This window comes from Hydra viridissima, unplaced genomic scaffold (assembly GCF_058129835.1).
Source record: "Hydra viridissima isolate aposymbiotic clone 2 unplaced genomic scaffold, HvirCarnegie_v1 scaffold_5, whole genome shotgun sequence".
In the NCBI taxonomy this organism is placed as follows: domain Eukaryota; kingdom Metazoa; phylum Cnidaria; class Hydrozoa; order Anthoathecata; family Hydridae; genus Hydra; species Hydra viridissima.
In genome coordinates this window covers 13,913,853-13,933,027 of record NW_028324304.1, presented here as the reverse complement: position 1 = coordinate 13,933,027, position 19,175 = coordinate 13,913,853, and the positions used below count along the sequence as shown (strand labels likewise).

At 29.7% G+C, this 19,175-nt stretch overlaps 2 protein-coding genes across 3 annotated transcripts; both read left to right on the top strand.

The window, feature by feature from the left end:
• The first annotated feature begins 5,454 nt into the window (after nt 1-5,454).
• On the top strand, nt 5,455-10,695 carry LOC145188788 (exostosin-like 3). Of its 2 annotated transcripts, XM_080065276.2 has the most exons (6): nt 5,455-5,705; nt 6,138-8,040; nt 8,133-8,260; nt 9,769-9,913; nt 10,121-10,249; nt 10,394-10,695. In XM_080065276.2, exons 2-6 carry the CDS (start codon nt 6,157-6,159, stop codon nt 10,601-10,603), a joined length of 2,496 nt encoding a protein of 831 aa, XP_079921402.2. In that variant the 5' UTR covers nt 5,455-5,705; nt 6,138-6,156; the 3' UTR covers nt 10,604-10,695. The 2 variants fall into 2 exon arrangements, with proteins under 2 accessions (XP_079921402.2, XP_089943901.1); XM_090087775.1 differs by lacking the exon at nt 5,455-5,705 and having other exon boundaries at nt 6,108-8,040.
• A 528-nt stretch (nt 10,696-11,223) lies between these two features.
• Nucleotides 11,224-15,759, top strand: LOC145188789 (enkurin domain-containing protein 1-like). Its single transcript, XM_080065278.2, has 7 exons — nt 11,224-11,571; nt 11,673-11,807; nt 11,902-12,071; nt 14,096-14,350; nt 14,870-15,012; nt 15,191-15,327; nt 15,448-15,759. Exons 1-7 carry the CDS (start codon nt 11,445-11,447, stop codon nt 15,603-15,605), a joined length of 1,125 nt encoding a protein of 374 aa, XP_079921404.2. The 5' UTR covers nt 11,224-11,444; the 3' UTR covers nt 15,606-15,759.
• Nucleotides 15,760-19,175: the final 3,416 nt, after the last annotated feature.

Below are 19,175 nucleotides of genomic sequence, written 5' to 3'. Positions count from 1 at the left end.
TATCTAATTCCATTACAGTTTTTTCCAAAAAAAAATAAGCGCGTTACGTTTTTTTCGTTTACATAAACCTGAAAAACTAAAACCAAAAGACGGCACCACGCAACATTGGTACGACAGCGGTTGCTACACATTTCTGATTTAAATCTTTTAGTAAGAACTTAGCTTTTCCTATTTATCATTTCAAAGTTACTTTCATCACTAAAAATTACTTGCTTCCATTTCTCCATAGACCATGTATTTCTCACCTTACACCACCTTGATTTTGTTAGCCGCTATCATCTGTTTTTTAAGGTGCCTTAAGCTGATGTTTTTCTTCAGTAAAAATGTTTCTAACCGTATTTGAAAAACATTTTTCGCGGTATTCTTAAATAGATATGAATTTGCTTTTGACGAAATAAGCTATGTTCTTGTTTCTTATTATTATAGAGGGAGTACAAACTCTGTCCCTGAATTCTATTCCGGTTTCTATTATAAGTCTTATAGATCAGAACAAGATTTTGGCACAGAAGTAGTATTCCTTTTTTATTTTTGATCTTCCAAATCCAGGATAACGTTTAACGTGATTTTTCTGAGTATTTCTGTTGTAGTACTTGAAAAGTAAGTTTTTTTGCTACTTCTCAGTTAAGTATTTTCTGCCACTCTGCTGCTTCGCTTACTACCTTTTTCTTCATTTCTATGTATTTTAACCTTCAGATCTCAAAAAATCTTAAAATGTAATTAAACTGGTCATCATAAGAAAGCTAAAAAACCATAAACTTTATGTTAAAACAAATTTCGAGCAGAAAATGTTTGAACAGTGAGATGTTTACTCAATCCTTGCAGTTGTTTTCCCTTTTTTTATGGTTCGGAAAAGTCACTAAAGTTTGTTCAAGTTTTTCCACATTTTAAACAAAACAACGCCATATTTTTACAAAGCGTCATTTTGTGAAAATGTCTGCAAAAATAAGGCTCACCTCATTTAACTTAAAGAAAAAAAGGTTTAGCTTAAAGCCATGAGGCGAAGTTTTTTAGAAATCCTTCAACAAAAAGTTAATTTACTGTTTCTCTGCAAAAAATGTTTAAATTGCATTAGATAATTAAAGCTTAAAAACTGTTGCATCACTGAACCTTGACAAAGTGGTAATTAGCGTTCTCAAACAATCAAGCCAATATGGTTTGAATTTCGTCGTGGCTTTCACTCTGACTACATTTTTCTTTACATTTTAAAATTGTGAAGTGCATTAAGCAGTAAATACATGTGAAATATTCAAATATTGTTAGTGATTTTCACTTCCCCCATATTCAAAGCATTATTAACTTTCCCAAAGTGATGTTTTGCAATTGTTAACTTTTTACGGAAAAGATAAATTTTCTTAAGCAATACAATCAAACCAATAAAAAAAGACTTCTTGAAGATTCAATTGTTTGACGGAATAACAGATAACGTTTCAATTCGTCATCTATATCATGCTTTAAAAGAAGCTTTCGAATCATTCAAAGAAAAGCATCTGCACATCAAAATGCGGATGCTTTTCCTTGAATGCGCCCACACCATGTGAAGTCTGTGACAAAATTCCCGCACAATGTTTGCGTTTACAGTTTGTATGAAAATAAGCGATTTGCTTTATAAGCTTAAAAGAAATCGATTAAAACACCTTCAATCAAAGTTGGGTATGAAATGATAAAAATCTGTGAGCCGTATACATTTGAATCTACAATTGACAAATGCATTGCATGCAAAGGTATAAAACAATTTGAAAAATATTTGCGAACTGTTGACAAACTTTACTTCAAAGTCTCTTTGCACTTGTGGAGAAAACTTGGAACCTGCCTAAACACTGGTCAAAAGAGTTATAGCCCCCTGGATTTTCAGATTTGTTACTTTTTTTTATTTAACCTGGGCGTATGTGGAGTCAAGGGCTTGTCAACGTCCCTTCAACAAATTCAACTCTCTGAAGGCTACTATCAAGAAGGAGTGGGGCAAGATTCCCAAGAACTTTATCCAGACCACCTGTCTTGGTTCCGGAGAAGACTTGAAGTTAAGATTGATATTGAGGGAGGACATATTGAATAAAAATGTGAATGTGAAAAAAAAAAGGGAAAATAAAGTTTTATAAAAATACCCAATCATAAAGACTGGCCTCTCTACCCTTGATTTTTTTATATGTTTGCAGAATATTGATTACAAGAATGCTGTTCCAAATGTTAAAACTTCTTGTAGATTATGGAAAGTTGAAAAAAGCAAAGGTCAGGAAAAAATCTAAAATTAAAAGTTATAATTCAATTTCCAGTTCTGAATCTTCAGATTTTGAATATTGGAACCACTTTCACTACCTCCATGTCCATCTTATCCAACACCTCCACATACAATTTCAAATCAAACTTATAAAAATTCATTAGCTGTAGTGCAAACAACACATATGCAAAGTTTTGAATTTATAATTTTTTTTATATCTCTCTCTATATATTGTTCAAACATATTTCCAAAGAAATATTTATGTTAAATATAACCACGGTTGTCGAGTCCCGAAAAGGACATCCATTTTGAAAGCCACAAAACTTTTTTGAGGAATTTATGTGATTTATAATTTATAGATATCGGAGTAAAGGAACCTATTTTGAACTCGGACTCCTATTAGGATAATATCCCATCTCTAAGACACCAGATTCCATGACAGAATAGGAATTTTGTGTCTTTCAAAAATGGAGTCCTTTTTGGGATTCAACATTTCTAAAATGACAAAAAAAATACGAAAAAAAAAAAGAACTCTCAGAGTTAAGTATGATTTTTCTGGAGGGTACTGACCACTGATCAAAAGCGGGAAGTGTTAAATTATCGCACTCTCAATTCCAAACAGAAAAGTTCAATAACGCCATATCTCTAACTTTAAGCATGTTAGGTTTCTTATACAATTCAGCTACATACTAAAATATGTCGCACACCTAGTTCAGTTTCATAGAGTTATTAGTGCAAAATTGTAAAATCACGGAAAACAAAGAAAACTAGTTTTAAAATTCCTTTTTTTATTATATAACTAAATGAAGTAAAATGTGTCTAGCTCCAAATGTATGCGGATTAAGTTAATAAAAATATTGAGCAATACTATAAACTGAGTTTTATTAAATGTGGCTGTGTTGCATCAGGAACCTAAAATGTTTAAAGTGTTACAGTGTTATTGAAATTTTCTTTTTTTTTTGCACTAATGTCCCTATTGAATTGGGAGTGAGATATAGTATTATGAATATATAAAAATGCATTTTTTTTTTTTTTTAATACAAAAAGCTAAAGTTTATATATATATATATTTTTTTTATTAGAAATTCAAGTCATAAAATAATATAACGTATTTTTTATTAAACTGATTTTCATAAACAACTAATGATCTGCTGATAAATTTATGATTTTTTTTCTCATGTAGTTTTTTCTCAAGCAGTTTTTTTCTCTCTAATTGGAGAAGTGGTCTTGATGAATGTTTAAAAAAATTTTGACAGCAAAACTATCAATACTGTATGATTTTACGAGAAGAAATAGTTTAACTGAATCGCCATAATAATGCAGTATTTTGAACCAATTGTCCAGAGCAACCTGACGCCGTAAATAATACCAGACCATACGGAAAGAACTTTGAATTTGTATTATGGTTCGTGATAAACGGCGAATGGGATTTTGTGAAAAAGTACAAAACGATCTGAGTTTGACAATTAAAATTTTGTTGTTATAGAGATACCTATAAAAGTTTGAGTTTATTTTTATTGTTTTTGGAATGAGTTATATAGGTATAGAAATATATCATTTGATACTTTCACACCACAACCACTACTTGTTCATCAAGATAAGGGATTTCGTACACTTAGTTTAATTTTGAACTTAGCTTAGTTAATTGTGCACTAGCTTAAATAATACCTACCAATATTATAATTGTTTAAGAATATCTTTGATACAATTTTAACTTATTTTTAAAATTATTCTCTTCTATTAGAGTCAATCCAGGAGCAAAATATATTATGATATCTCTCCCTGTCAGTTTTTATGAATAGACTAGTTTTTTTGAAATGATAAGCTTAATAATAAAATAATAAATATTTATCTATGTTCCTTTGTGTCACTAAACTGTACTTTACTTTGATGTTTAACTTAGGTTGAATATAATCAAATTGCATATGTAAAGTCTATCACATTTGCAATTTGATTTTGAGTACTTGAATATTATTAAAGATAATACATTTTGTACTTTAAAAAGAGTTTAAAATTTTTGTATGAGAAATGGAATTTTTACTAGTTCTTTCCTGTCTTTATTAGGTTTATCTGTTTATATTTCTTTATAATTTTTTTTTACAAAGTGCATACTAGATTGCTGCTAAATAAAAGCTTAATTATATATACTTTTAAGTAAATAATTGTTTTTGTCCCAACAATATAATAGTTTTGACTAATACTTTAGCAATTTTAGTAGGGAAAAAAAAGATAAATTTATTTTCTTAAGTGTTAGTTTTCATGTTATAGTTAATATTTTAAAAGTTTTTTTCATTTCCATATTTGTAGATTTATTTAAAGTTATTCAAAAAGTTTTGCTAAGTTTGCATATATCAAGTTTGATTAAATTTAGATATTTAATTATATGGTAGAAAATGTGATGGTTTGTGATATTTTATTATTAGAAAAAAAAAGTATGGGTGCTGTCAGTGTTTTTGTTTTAGACTAAGATCTTTGTCAATGCAATAAACAACAAGTTTTGACCGTACACTTGAAAATATGATGATTAAAAAATCAGTTAAGCAGTTCAAAATGAGCTGTGAATAAATTTGAAAAGAAAGTTTAAATGCTTTGTCTCAAGAAGATGTCCAGAAAGGAAAAACTTTGTGCTAGTAAAAATAAATATTCAGATGCATATTCAAAACACGCTTATTTTTAGTATATCTAAATTTTGTTACAGAGCCAGCTACAGAAACTTTTCCAGTTTTTTTCTCCAAGTGAGAATCTGAAGATATACAGCTCGCTGTATACCTTTTTTCCTTAAGCTGAATCTAATTTGCAGGGTTTTTCCCAGATTTCCTTTGACAAAAATCTGAAATCTCTCATCTAACTAAATATCCAACTTTAGCTAGAATCACATAAACAAAGGCACAAACTGCCAAGTCTGCTAAAAAGTTATGAACAAGGTACCTATAGATAACAGTACATACATGTTTAATTAGACTTTTATGTAAATGAATCTTCCCTGCTTTTGATCTAGACAAAAGATCTTGTGTAGTTATACTTTTATAGTTTTTTATTTAAGAATAGCATTTGTTCCAAACCTAGAGCTTAAAAATATATACTTTTTTCTATTTATTTATCTTTTGCTTATTTATATATCTATTTCTCCAATACCTAACATGGTTTTCTAACATAAAAATGATTTTTGTATGAGTTTATTATTAATCTAATTTTTATGTTTGATAGTTGATATTTGTATTATTAATGAAATTTGTTTTAGTGTAATGAAATTTGGTATTCATTTTAAAGTTTAAAAATTTCACTAATGCACTGTCTGCAATGGTTTTTACCTATACTTTTGTTGCCAGAGCCATCAAATCCAATAACTAGCTCAAATCATTTGATATTTTTGATTCTTTATACTATTTATCTAATTATTGAGAAGAAGCCCTGCTATTTATGTATGGCAATATATTTTTCTGCTTTGATTTTGACATCCCTGTGATTGGAGCAAAATTGAGTTTAAATGGTGAGTATAAATATTTGTGATAACTTTCAAAACCAGTTCAATCAAAGTTAAAACTTCTTTTATAATTGTATTTTTTTTTTTTTTTTGATGAAGTGTCAAATATTCAATTTTTTTTTTTTGGACTTTTACATAAAGCTAAAATTTAGTTCATTCAGAATATTTTTATGAATTTTTTCATTAACACTTTATATGATTAAAAAGGATAATTTTAATGAATTTCAGTTTTTATAGCCTTTGTAAAGATTTGTATCATCAGTTCTTGCTATGAATTGAGATGCATAATTAAATACTGAAAAATTTTTAAAAATGTTATATAATGAAGTTTTAAGCAATACTAAATTTTCCACCTCTAAAATTCTTCTTTTTTTTTTGCACCTCTATTTACTGTAGTTTTGACAAGAAATGTAATTTACTACATATTTATGTTTTTAGGTGAATAATCCATCATAAAATGCTTTCATCAACTTGTTTCAGCTGCTTTCGTTTTGTATTGATTGCAGTACTTTTATTAGGCCTTGTTGTCCCAATATTTATTCAACTTGTCCTGTTGATGCAACCCAATGAATTAAAAGACGATCTTATTTCTGAATTCAGAAAAGTGCAATATGTAAATCTTCATGAAAAGCAAAAAGAGATTCATTCTATGAAACTGCAAGTCGAAGAGCTAGATGTTATTAAATTGAAGACTTTAAAATATTTACATTTGTTGGATGAGAAACGTGTCTCACTTATTGACCAGATATCTTTACTTTCAAATCAGAAAGTATCACTAGAAAAAGAAATTAAAAAACTTACAAATCAGCTCTCAAAAACAAAAAAAGAACCAGAAAATGTTCAGGTGAAAATGTTGGAGCAAGTAGTGACTAAAACTATGTATGTTGGTATTCCATTACATTCTTTTATTGACACTCATAAGCAACATATAAATAGAAGTAATTGTAGCTTAGATAAATGTTTTGATTTCTCTAAATGCTCATATGTTGATGAATTTTTTATTCAAGTTAATCAACCAAACTACAAGGAACCATTACATGACTACTTGGTTTCATTAACAGATTCAAAAGTAGATAATAACCCTTGTATCAGTGTTGTATTTTTAAATATGAATGATACAATTAAATCATTAAATAATCAAATTGAAATGCTGCCTTCTTGGAAAGGGACTGGTGTTAATCACATTCTTTTTCTACAAAATTCTCAGATTGATAACTATTGTAATAAAGTAGAAATGCTAAACTTTGAGCACTCAATAAAAGTGATGAGCTTACTGTGTGACAATGCCATCACTGATTTTGACTTTGTTGTTCCATCTGTCAAGTTATCCAATATATCTTATTCAAATCTTTTGCCTTTTAATCGGAAGTATATTTTGTCATTTTATAAACAATCTTATGAAAAAGGGCAAATACATGACCTTATTTTTAATCAATTAAGAATTGAAAGTGATGTTGTAATTTTGAATTCTTCTCAAATATCAAAAGCATGTTTATATAGTTATTGTCCTTTTGATTTAAGTCCTTCTATAGAATTATTAAAAGATTCACAGTTTACATTGATATCTATGTACTTAAATAAATATTTTATTGATGAAATATGGCACTGTTTACATAATGGAGTTATTCCTGTTATAGTAGGTAACAAAAATTCCCTACCATTTTCAGATCTGTTAGATTGGAATAAAGCTGCTGTTTTGCTTCCTGTTCAGCGCTTGACAGAGTTAGTTTTTATTCTGCGTACATTTCATATTGATGATGTATCAGCTATGAAAGCACATGGCCGTTTTTTATTTGAAACTTACTTTTCAGATCAGTTCAAAATTTTACGTACTGTAATAGAAGTATTTAAACACCGCATTGGCATTTTACCGACATTAGATAAAGATTTTCAAGTCAAGCAGTTCTTACACATTGCAGAACAATCAAACAATCCAGTAATAAACTCAGTTCATTTTTCAAAGAATTTCTCTTTCCTTGGTAGGTTTTCATATAGATCATGGAACTCATATCCAGGAGGTTTAAGTTTTTTTCCAGTTACTCCCTGGAGTCATCCTCCACCTTCACTGTATCAGTTTTCAAAAGAAGGTCGTGAGTTTTTCCTGCCAATTGCTGATGGAAGAGGTGGAGATGGTGTATCTTTTTCAAGATCTTTAGGAGGTGATATGCCATTTGAAATGTTTACAGTTGTAATGTTGACTTATGACAGACATTCAATTTTAATGGAGGCACTACAGCGTCTTTCTGGTATGAAGTATTTGCACAAAGTTGTGGTTGTTTGGAACCATCCATTAGACCCTACTAATGATATAATTTGGCCTGACATAGGTGTAAGAGTGGAAGTAAGTTTGCCTTTTTAAATGAAATTCAAATTTTAAACCTGAACTAAGAGCTTAAATAACGATTTTCTTTGTTTTCTATTTAATTTATGCAGGTAATTCGTGCATCTGGTAATAGTTTAAATAATCGCTTTATCCCATATTCAAATATTGAAACGGAAGCTATACTTTCAGTAGATGATGATATATATTTGCGCCATGATGAAATAGAGTTAGCATTTCGGTAAGTGTCTATTTTTTGTTAAAATATTAACAGAGCTATTTGTTTTTTAATTATACATATATAATTAAAAAATAGAATAGCTCTGTTAATATTTAAACTATATACACACACGCACTTAACTGCAAAGTTAACACACCACTTATACATTTTGATTTATTTTAATTGTTGTCAATATTAATTATATATTTTGATAAACAAGAATAGAAAATATCAAGAATAGAACACATGAACACAATTATTTCGATGATAATAATAAAATTGACTTTGAGGATGGTGAAAAAAAAATAAAGCCAAAAATATGGTTTATTTAACAAAATAAAGTAAAATGATTATTATTGTTATGAACACTAATATAGCTTAAATGGAAAAATTTTTGATTTATCAATAACTGTTACCACCTCTTGATATTATTACAGCCTGACAGCGCCGTGGCATACTTTCAATTAGAGATTTGTCACAGCTGGTCTAGGCTGTTAGGTGGTGGATGCTGGCTTCTAACATGGCATCCCATAATTTCTCAAAGATGCTCTATTGGGTTCATATCTGGCTACTCCAAAACTTGAATATTAGTCAGTAACAATGAACCTCAGCAAGTTGTATTTGGAGACTTTGTGCAGTTGTTCTCTCAGTGTTCAAAGCATTAAAAATCCGTCCTCCATGGCATTGGTTGCTTGTGGTCTGCCTTGGCCAAGTCATCTAATATGATCATTTTGTCTAGAATGCTGCATTGCAAACATGTGTTGCTCAAATAACAGTTATCTTTTCTACTATTAAAACAATTTAAAACCAATACTTTTCTTTTAGAAGTTAGGTTTAATTACAGCAAAACATGCTACTTATGAAAAGCTGCTATAATTTTAAAATTTAGTAAGGGAAATGGAATAAAACCTATGAAAGGCATAACAATAAACACTATTATCATCTTTATAATTTTAAAATCCGGGAAACACATAATATTTATCAAAATAAGTTGGAATTTCTAAGTGGTGCAATAATTTTGCGGTTAAGTATATATTTATATATATAATAAAGTTTACATATTACACATCTAAACTTTATTATATATAAAGTTTACATATTGCACATGCAAACTTTATATATAATAAAGTTTACATATTACACATGCAAACTTTATATATAATAAAGTTTTCATATTACAAATGTAAACTTTATATATAATAAAGTTTACATACATACAAACGTATGTATGTATGTATGTATGTATGTATGTATGTATGTATGTATGTATGTATGTATGTATGTATGTATGTATGTATGTATGAATGTATGTATGTATGTATTTATGTATGTATGTATGTATGTATGTATGCATGCATGCATGCATGCATGCATGCATGCATGCATGCATGGATGTATGTATGTATGTATGTATGTATGTATGTATGTATGTATGTATGTATGTATGTATGTATGTATGTATGTGAATATATACACATTCTTTAATATTCTTTAAACAGCTTTTTCTTTTTTATAACTTTTGGTATTAGAGTTTGGCGAGAGAATCGCGACCGCTTGGTTGGATTTCCTGGGCGTCACCACTCATACAATTCCACCAAGGATTCATTTGATTACAACTCTGAACACTCATGTGAACTATCACTAGTTTTAACTGGAGGAGCATTCTTTCATAAAGTGTATTTTTACTATTTATGCTGATTTATTAGTTGTCAGTCATAAAAGCTTTGGATAATGATCAAATGAAAATCTTCTCTGTCATCTTAATTTTTTTAAATCAGTTTTCTAAAAAATTGTTTAAAATGTTTTAATTTTTTTTTATGTTAATGATTTTAAAAAATTTCTTAGGTAATTTTTCTTTAAATATTTTTCTTTTGCACATAGTACTACTCCTATGTTTATACAAACCATATGGCATCATCGATCAGAGAAATGGTGGATCACTACATGAACTGTGAAGATATTGCTATGAATTTTTTAGTCGCACATATTACTCAAAAGCCTCCCATTAAAGTAAATTAACATTTTTTTTTAATTTCTGCAGTTTTTAGCTCAAAAATTTAAGGTAAATTTGATAAATTATCTATGAGTTAATCTGCATAAGTGATAATGCAAAGCTTTTTTTTTTCTGTTTGTGATGTCAATTTTGTTTTTAAGGTTACATCACGCTGGACATTTAAATGCCCAGGATGTCCAGCTGCACTTTCAGCTGATGAAAGTCATTATTTTGAAAGAAACAATTGCATGACATTCTTTGAAAAAGAGTTTGGGTACAATCCTCTAAAAAGAACCCAATATCGGGCAGACTCAATACTATTTAAAACAAGACTTCCTTCTGGACTCACTAAATGTTTTCAGTATGTCTGAAAACAATTCTCTGAAGAGAAAAGAGTGAAATTAAAGCATTTTGGGAAATTAATGGCCTCACATACAATTTTAAAGAAATTACAAACAGCAAAGTTCAATGAGTTATTCCTTTTTTAAATATTTTTAATTTATTACAAAAAATTCTTCGGGCATCTAAATATTAGGGTTTTAATATTTAAAATGATAAATATAACATAATAAAGATGTTTCTCAGGCTTTGATATCTTATTTCCACTTTCCTTTGTGTAACTTTTTTTTATCTGTGCTCATCTGTGTTCCATATGCTTAATGTGTTTTTTTATTTTAAGTTTTTGTGTCATGTTTTATAGCTTATTTATGCTTTTTTGAGCTGTTTTTAATGATCTATTTGTTTTCAATATTGTGTGTGTTATCTTTTGCTACTTCTCTCATGGTATTATTTTTTTCTGTTTGTTTTTTTATCATTTTGTTTTATAGTTTTTTTTATTTATTATCATTCATTTCATTTATTTATGCTTTTGAATATATTTTTAATAAGTGGGATTTAGCTCAAACTTGCTGAAAACTCTAGTTTTGTAATTTTTTTTGTCTTTGAACAAGAATAATAGCTTTAATATATGATATAAAATACTTAGGCTAATACCTGCATGTTAGTTTTTTTTAATGATTGCTGAATTTATAATAAACATTTTGATAAATATTTGTTTATCTTGTATTTTTTTAAACTCACTTTTTTATGTGGAACTTCTCTGGTCTTCAATATTGCTCCAAATATTCTTCAGATTATAATTCTTTTTAGGTTATTAATGACAAATCACATATATTTTTAAACTTTTTAAAAGTATTTATAAAGTATCCAAAAATGATTCGCTCTGGTCCGATTCCTGAAGACATTATATTTTCCATAAATAATAATAGTGAAAGACCAAAGATTTTTCCTGTAAGACAAAGCCCAATTCCTCATGATCCTGGCATAGATTCAAAAGCAGGTATTTAATTATTTAAAATCTAACATTTCTAAAGAGAAATAAACTAATCTTTTTTTTTTTTCTTCTCAAAAACAAATTGAATTACTTAAACTTCCTTTTAGATGTAGTGCGCCCAAGCTCAGCAAAGGTTCGTTTAAAGCCTGAATCATTGAAGATAGCAAGGAATCATCAAGGCAATGATCTTGCTTTGTTGTTCAACCCAGCATTTCATATTGTGCCAATAGGAGTCAAATCAAGTATGAAGAACACAAAATTTTCATCCAGTATATAGTTGTTGAATTCCTAGTTGTTGATATTAAATGCCATTGTAAGTCTGTTTTTTTTTTTTAGCTCATCGTGAAATAAAAGATTATGGGAAAGAGAATTTTCATAAAATCAAACAAATTCAAAAGGCAAATAAAGAAAAACAAGTAGAAGCAACTCGAAGTACTCCTGTACGGGCAGTTTATAAGTATGACAAATATGAACATGTGCAGTCCAAGGTTGCAGAAATTATTCAAGTAAGTTATTTTAAAACCAGTTTGATTATGTTAAAAACAGCTGTTGTTATTGTTGTTTTTTTGTTGTTGCTGTTATTTTTTTAACAAAAATAAATGAAAAGTAATTGGTTTTAATATTTTTTAATATTTAATAGATTTATTTATAAATTTAAGTAATAATTTAAATTATCATTTTTTGTTGTTCACATTTAAAAATTTACATAAAATTAGGAGTCAAAACATATTTATACATTTTTGAATCTTAAATTTTGCTTAAACTTTAAAAATGTCTGTTTTTTTACAATTTTTTTCCTGTTGTATTAATAGCTAATAAGGCATCAATTTGAATACACTTCTTCGATATAAAAAGCACAGCTCTTTCACTTTTGGAGGCAGATCTGTTGAACAAATTTTATCCCCATGTTTCAAACATTTTTTACCATGTTATTCTATGCAGTGAAACTATTAAAAGTCATCTAACTAAAGTTTATCTAATAATCTTGTCTGCAAAACATTGAGACATTGAAATACTTTTTCACTTTTCACATCTTTACCTGTTGCACAACAATTTAACTTTCTTTGAAGTTAATTTCTTTTCTTTGAAGTAATGTTAAAGCTCATTTATATAACTTTCTACTTTGAATTGAGTTGTATAAAATAATTTGGGACAATTTTCAAAAGACTTTAAAAATAAGCAGGGAGGTATAATGACAGTGGTGAAAGGAAAAGTATTTTACTCTTGACTCAATCTGGATTCATTTGTTTGAATTGAAGGCAGCCAATTAGTATATTTTAGAGCTGGTTGGAATTTTTTTTTATCGGAATCCTGAGCTCTATGAACTATTCTTAGATTTATGGTATACAAAGTCAACTTGTCATTAAGGAGGTTAGCTCTTCTTTTTTCCAGCTCTCCTTTCTCTTATTCTCATCAGAAAGTTTCTAATTCTCTTTTTCATCTCAGTGACATTCTCCCCTAAAACTCTGTCAGGAAAAATCAACCATGGTTTCTTTCAAAGTTTCTTTCAAGAAATGTGAATCTTCCATTCTCACCTGTTTCTTTAGGTATCCTGTCTGATTAAGTTAAAATCATTTTTGTGAGTAAGGAACAGGACATTGTCTAAGAATTGGTGCTCTTGCTCAGGATCTCTGCATTCATTTTCAGAGTTCTTATATTTAAAACCTGATTAAATGGGCAAATCAATCATTTATTGAGCAAAGTTTATTTATTGAGCAAAAATTCCCTTCATTCCTTAAAAAATCTTTTTAAAAAATTATTCAAGGAATTCTTAAAACTTTAAACAACTTAAATAACATTTTACTCCAAAATGTTGAAAAGTACCAAGGCTGTTAAGTTGTTATTAGTAGTTAAGTAAGTTATTGTTTAACAGATAAGCATGTTTATTTTGTTAATAAGGCTGTTAACATCACTTTTCAAAAATGTTTATCCAGAAAATCATGATTTTTTTTGCTTAAACTAAAAAGCTGAAGTTAATACAAACATAGTTGATATAGTTTCTGTGGAAAAAAAAAAATCTTATCAAACCCAGCTTTGTTTCACATGTTCATATCACCTGCTCCTTGATGATATAGACATAAGTGAGTTCTATTCTGCTGTCTTCTGAACAGACACTTCCACTTCATTTAAGCATACCAGTTCTTCTTGTAGGCAAGGACATCCAATCTTAGTTGATAGTGGTTTTATTTTAGATTTATGGTCTCTATTCCATCAAACAATTCTTCTACAAACCTCCTTCCAGATTGTTTATCTTCTTCAATTAATTACTCTGCATTTTAAAAAAGAAAGTTAAGTTCTTGTGCAAGAGGTAAAGATGTGAAAAGTCTCAAAAAAAATTATGCAACTTCATATCAACTTAAAATCCATGTAGAGCGCGGAAATTTATTTTTAATAAAGAATCTTGTTTCCTTGTAAAAATCAATGTAAAAAAATCCTTGTTGTTAAAAAAAAAATGATTTAGATAATGACATTTCATATTTTTTAGATTAAATTTATTTGGGTTTTTAAAAAGCTTCTGTTGCTATTTTAGACTCCAACTGCCCCTCGTTCTAGCAAAATAATGCCAAGGTCTCAATCTGCCACGGAGCTTACAATAAACCTTGGTAATATTTCTCCAGATGATTGTCAGCATGAAATTAAAGCTAAGAAAACTGATTTGAGAAACCCTTCAGGGGAAATCTTAAAAGATCCTTTAAAAAAAGCTTACAGTTCTAGAGACCAGTTGAGTGACTCCCAGAAATTTAAAGCTAACAACACGGTAGTAAGACCTTCATCAGCTGGAGTAGTAAGTGAGAGTTTTATTTTTGATTTGCTCTGCATCAAAGTCAATTTGATCTAATTATGTTAAAAAACCTAATTATGTTAATGCTCTCTTGAAGTTATACTTTAGACTTAGAGATTTTTCTGTTTTTTGCAGAAATATAACCAATGAAAAGAAAACATTGCAGATCAAACAAAATTATTTTTTAACTTAAATTAATTTTTACTTAATGTCACTCTTTTTTTTTTTTTTTTTACATCAGCAATAAAAAAAATTGATATTTTCCAGAGAAAAGTTCGTTATTTTATTATTGTCGGTGTGCTAAGTTTATTTAAAAAAATTTTAATTTTCCTTTTTTTTTTTGTTTTTTCCCAATCTCAAGAAACTTAGAAATGTTTTATTTCTTTAATTTACTTTTAAATAATAACATTAGTAAGAAGCCAACTTTCTAAACAGAACTAAGACAAAAAGGTGGTGTTTTTCTTTGAAAAGTTTGTTATGCGATGATTTTATTTATTAAGTTCGTTAAACGATCGTTTTTAGGCTAGAAATCATTTGATAGAAAACAAAATATCCCTCAAGAAGATAAAAATTCGTCGATCACCTTCATTCAGTGCTCTTGAAGAATTAAAGAAGAAAAAAGAAAAAGATATCCAAGATTATAAGAAAGGAACCATACCCAAATAGTAAGCGAAAAAATATTTTTATCACAGCATTTATACAAGAACTCTGGTTTTTGTGTGAAAAATTTGGGCCAATTTCTTGCTTTTTTTTTATGGTGCTTTAAGTACGCTTTAAAAAGAAAAAATGCTCACGACATTTTAAATTCATTTTCAGATTTACTGAATTATATTTGTCTTGCAGCTTAGATGAACGAAAGAAAGAATGGCAACGTCTTGAAGAGGAGAGAATAGCTAATTTACCAGATCCAACTGTACCAGCAGGTCATACATTGATGCCAGATGAGCAAAGAGTATCTACGTTGCAGTTGCTAAAAAAATGTAAACACACCACTCAGTTTTTAGTTGAATATAATTTAAGCAATCAATTTTTAATTCCTTAAGTTTGAGCAAAGTTTTAAAGATTATACGATTTTTATAAAGTAAACACTTTTTTTTTAGCTCAGCATGAACTAATGATGGAATTGCAGTCGCTGCCAGTTAGTCGAGATACGATGCGAGTGAAAAACAAACGCGATAATTTGGAAAAAAAACTTCAAGAAATCGATACAGCTATAAAAATTTTTTCTCGGCCACGTGTATTTGTGAAAGACGATTAAAAATTTGAATTGTTCAGATTTTATTTCCTGAAACAAACTGTAAATATTTTTTATTTATGTACATAATATTTATTTTTAAGGTTTTTAATTACTTTGTAATTACAAAATATGGAATGCAGCTTTGTTTACTAAAAAAGTAAATCATGAAAATAAATTGATACCATTATTATTATTACATACCATAATTATACCATAGCTATTGATATTCATCTCTTGATTGACCATTTCTTACTTTGCGTAATAGAATTGATCATTATTTCTATGTTAAGATCTATTCTTGAGAGACTTCTTGCATTAATATAGAAAACGTTTATTTGCCGTTTTGTTTAAAAACAACTTGCCTTCACTTTCGACCATGCAATTCTCTCTTTCCACCGCCTTAAACTATCTCTAGCCGTCAATATTGGTTCTCTAAGGTTGCATAAACCGATGTTTTTCTAAAATAAACTTTTTCTAACCGTAGTTGAAGAAACACATCATGCACGGTTTTCCTTGAATGTTTTGATAAGTTCACAATAACCTTAACCTTGAATTGCACTTAACGAAATAAAAGACTTCTTTTTGCTGTTGTTTTTTACCTTCCGGATCCTGGACGAATGTTTTCAGAGTATTTCTAACGCAAATCCCAGAAATTAGCATTCTGCGCTAGTCTATTCTTAACCCATCCTTCATATTGAGTACTAAAATGAGTTCCCCCCGTTTTTTTGATCAATGTTGTAATTAATAAAAACCACGTGATAATTAAATTCATACCACTTTTGTTGATAGTAATATAAACAAGCTTTGATAATTGTTACACGATTTTCGGATAATCGCTGAACAAGTGTGTGTTCTATTACAATCAATGCCTGCCAACTCCCGATAAAGTAGTGTAATTTTAGGCGCAAAGCATTATGGGATATCATGAGGCACCAAATAATCTTAACAAAACGCAACTTAATGAAATGTATCAACTCTTGCATTAATCTTGTATAAACTTATTATATAGAGTTAAAGCAGAACGTGTTGATTTATCTGCTTTTGGTTTACGAAAATTCAGTATGTCAAAACAAAATATCCATAATTTTGATAAAAAAATCCGTAGACAAAACATTTTCAGGTAAAAGTTTGACAGAAGCATATACTTTCAAAGAAAAAGCAACTTGACTACTAAATATTTTTACTATCCTAGCTAAATTGGTCAACACATGGAATTATTACTATAAAAGTAAACAATAGGTTGTTTCCATTTTGTTGATAACCCATGGACTATCAATACAAGAATTTGGTTCACTTGTTTGCCATTAGATTAAATTTCAATGACCTTGTCACTACTTTTGTCAAAATCAAGATGTTGATTTAAAGACATTTCATCAAAACAAGGCTACATTTCCGTTCCGATTTTGTCATAGTGTCTACTCTCATTTTTAGTAAAGCCGTAACCAGGAAAATCCAGGTTCTAGGCTCCCAAAAGAATTTTCAAGAAAAAATAAAATCGTGCAATGAAAAAACTCTTCTAAGCATTTTGAAAGCTTGCGGACGGCAATACGTAATACTCAAAGTTAAAAGTTTATCTTTAACAGTCTAACGCTCTTCCCTTGTTTGTTTACAATATTGATTGCTGAACAAAAGAATGACATATTTAATATCATTGTAAGTATATATATATATATATATATATATATATATATATATATATATATATATATATATATATATATACAGTATTGGACAAAACATTTGCAACCAAATAATGCTAATTTAGTTTCTTTATATAAAAGTGCTGCATTTTTTCAATTTAGAGAAATAACTATGTAACTGTTTAGAGACAAAGTTCTACAAGTTTTATTCATCACAAAGTTCACTATTTGTACACGAAAATTAATAAATTAATCAAAAGTATTAAAAAAAATTGATTTCCTTCTGGACAAGACAAGTGCAACTCGACAAAATGTTGACCAAGCTGTATTTCGCTATCAATATTTCGTGGCGAATCCTTTGTTGTCGATCACAGCCTTGCATCTTCGAGGCATAGATTCGATCAGGTGATCAATCAAACTTTGTGGAATCGCTGCCCAGGCCTTTTGAATTTGTTCAAACAGTTGATCCTTATTACGAACACCTTCACGATTAATTCTGCGGTTGACAATCTCCCACAGGTTTTCGATAGGGTTGAGATCCAGAGATTGACTACTTCTGCAGTGTGTTTCGGATCGTTGTCTTGCTGAAAAACCCATTTTATTGGCATATTCCATTCAGCATGAGGTAACATAACATCTTTCAGGATTCTTTTATACATGAAACGGTCCATTATTCCATCGTTTCGATGTATTGGACCTAGACCGTTAGCAGAAAAACACCCCCAGACCATTACATTTGCCTCCACCATGCTTCACGGTCTTATGGCAGTAACGTAAATTGAGGCGTTTTCCGGCCGGTCGACGTACACGGCAAATGCCATCGCTCCCAATGATGTTGAACTTCGATTCATCACTGAACAGGACAGTTTCTGCACATTCGCCATTTCTGCACATTCCAGTCAATATGAGATGTAGCAAACAGGAGTCTTTTCTTCTAGTTTTAAGTGAAATCAGCGGTTTCTTTGCAGGGCGTCGAGAAAACAATCCGGCTTCAACAGCACGTCGTCTGATTGTTCGGTCCGATACAGGCAGCTCTAATTGCTTTTGTATCTCGACTGATGGTATCCAGGGATCCTTCTTGACGGATCTGAAGATCATAGAATCCTCTCTAGAAGTGGTGGAACGCGGTCTTCCACCTTTGTTATCCGCTGCCAACTTCCCCGTAGAACGATATTTGGAACATAGTCTTGATACGGTCCATTTTTTCACGCGATATTTATCACAAATACTTTTTTGTGACATTCCACTTACGTAATCGCCAATAATTTTCTTTCTTAGTTCCAATCCAAGACTGTCGGGAGCCATTTTTGCACTTGAAGTCATAAAAATAATAAAAATAAATAATCACGCTTCTCAAGGCTTACCGTGTTACTTTTACCTTGTGATGATACAATAATGCTCTGTGGAACACAACGTCTTGGTTGGATGTGGACTGTGTTGATGTAATGAAACACTTGTTGTATTTCACTTCTTGTATTAATGTTCTTTGATAAAACACTTTGTTAAAACTCACTTCGATAAACTGTCTTGATAATACTGACTGATTGACTTCCGTATACTGACTGAATTACATGTCGATTTACATGTCTCTTATATAGTAAAATGAACCTGTGTGAACCTGTTCTGGAAGATTCTAGATGCTTCTTTTCGATGCTTCTGGAAGCTTCTGGATAATTCCTTTAATTATTAAAAAACTTCCGTGACGTTGACACGGACCAGACTTAAGAAAATGAAACAAACCAAAAAAGTTGCACTTGTTTTGTCCGCTGCAAAATGGCACTTGTCAACGAAATTCTGCCTGTGTGCTGTCACCTGTCAGCTGATCGCTCATGTCATGGCATGCTATGACTCCAGACTCCTGAACTGTTTGCTGTGGTAGTATAGTTCGTTTCGTTTTTAAGACATGTAAAATTAGGAACACTTTTTAGCATTGTTCGATGTTGGTTGCAAA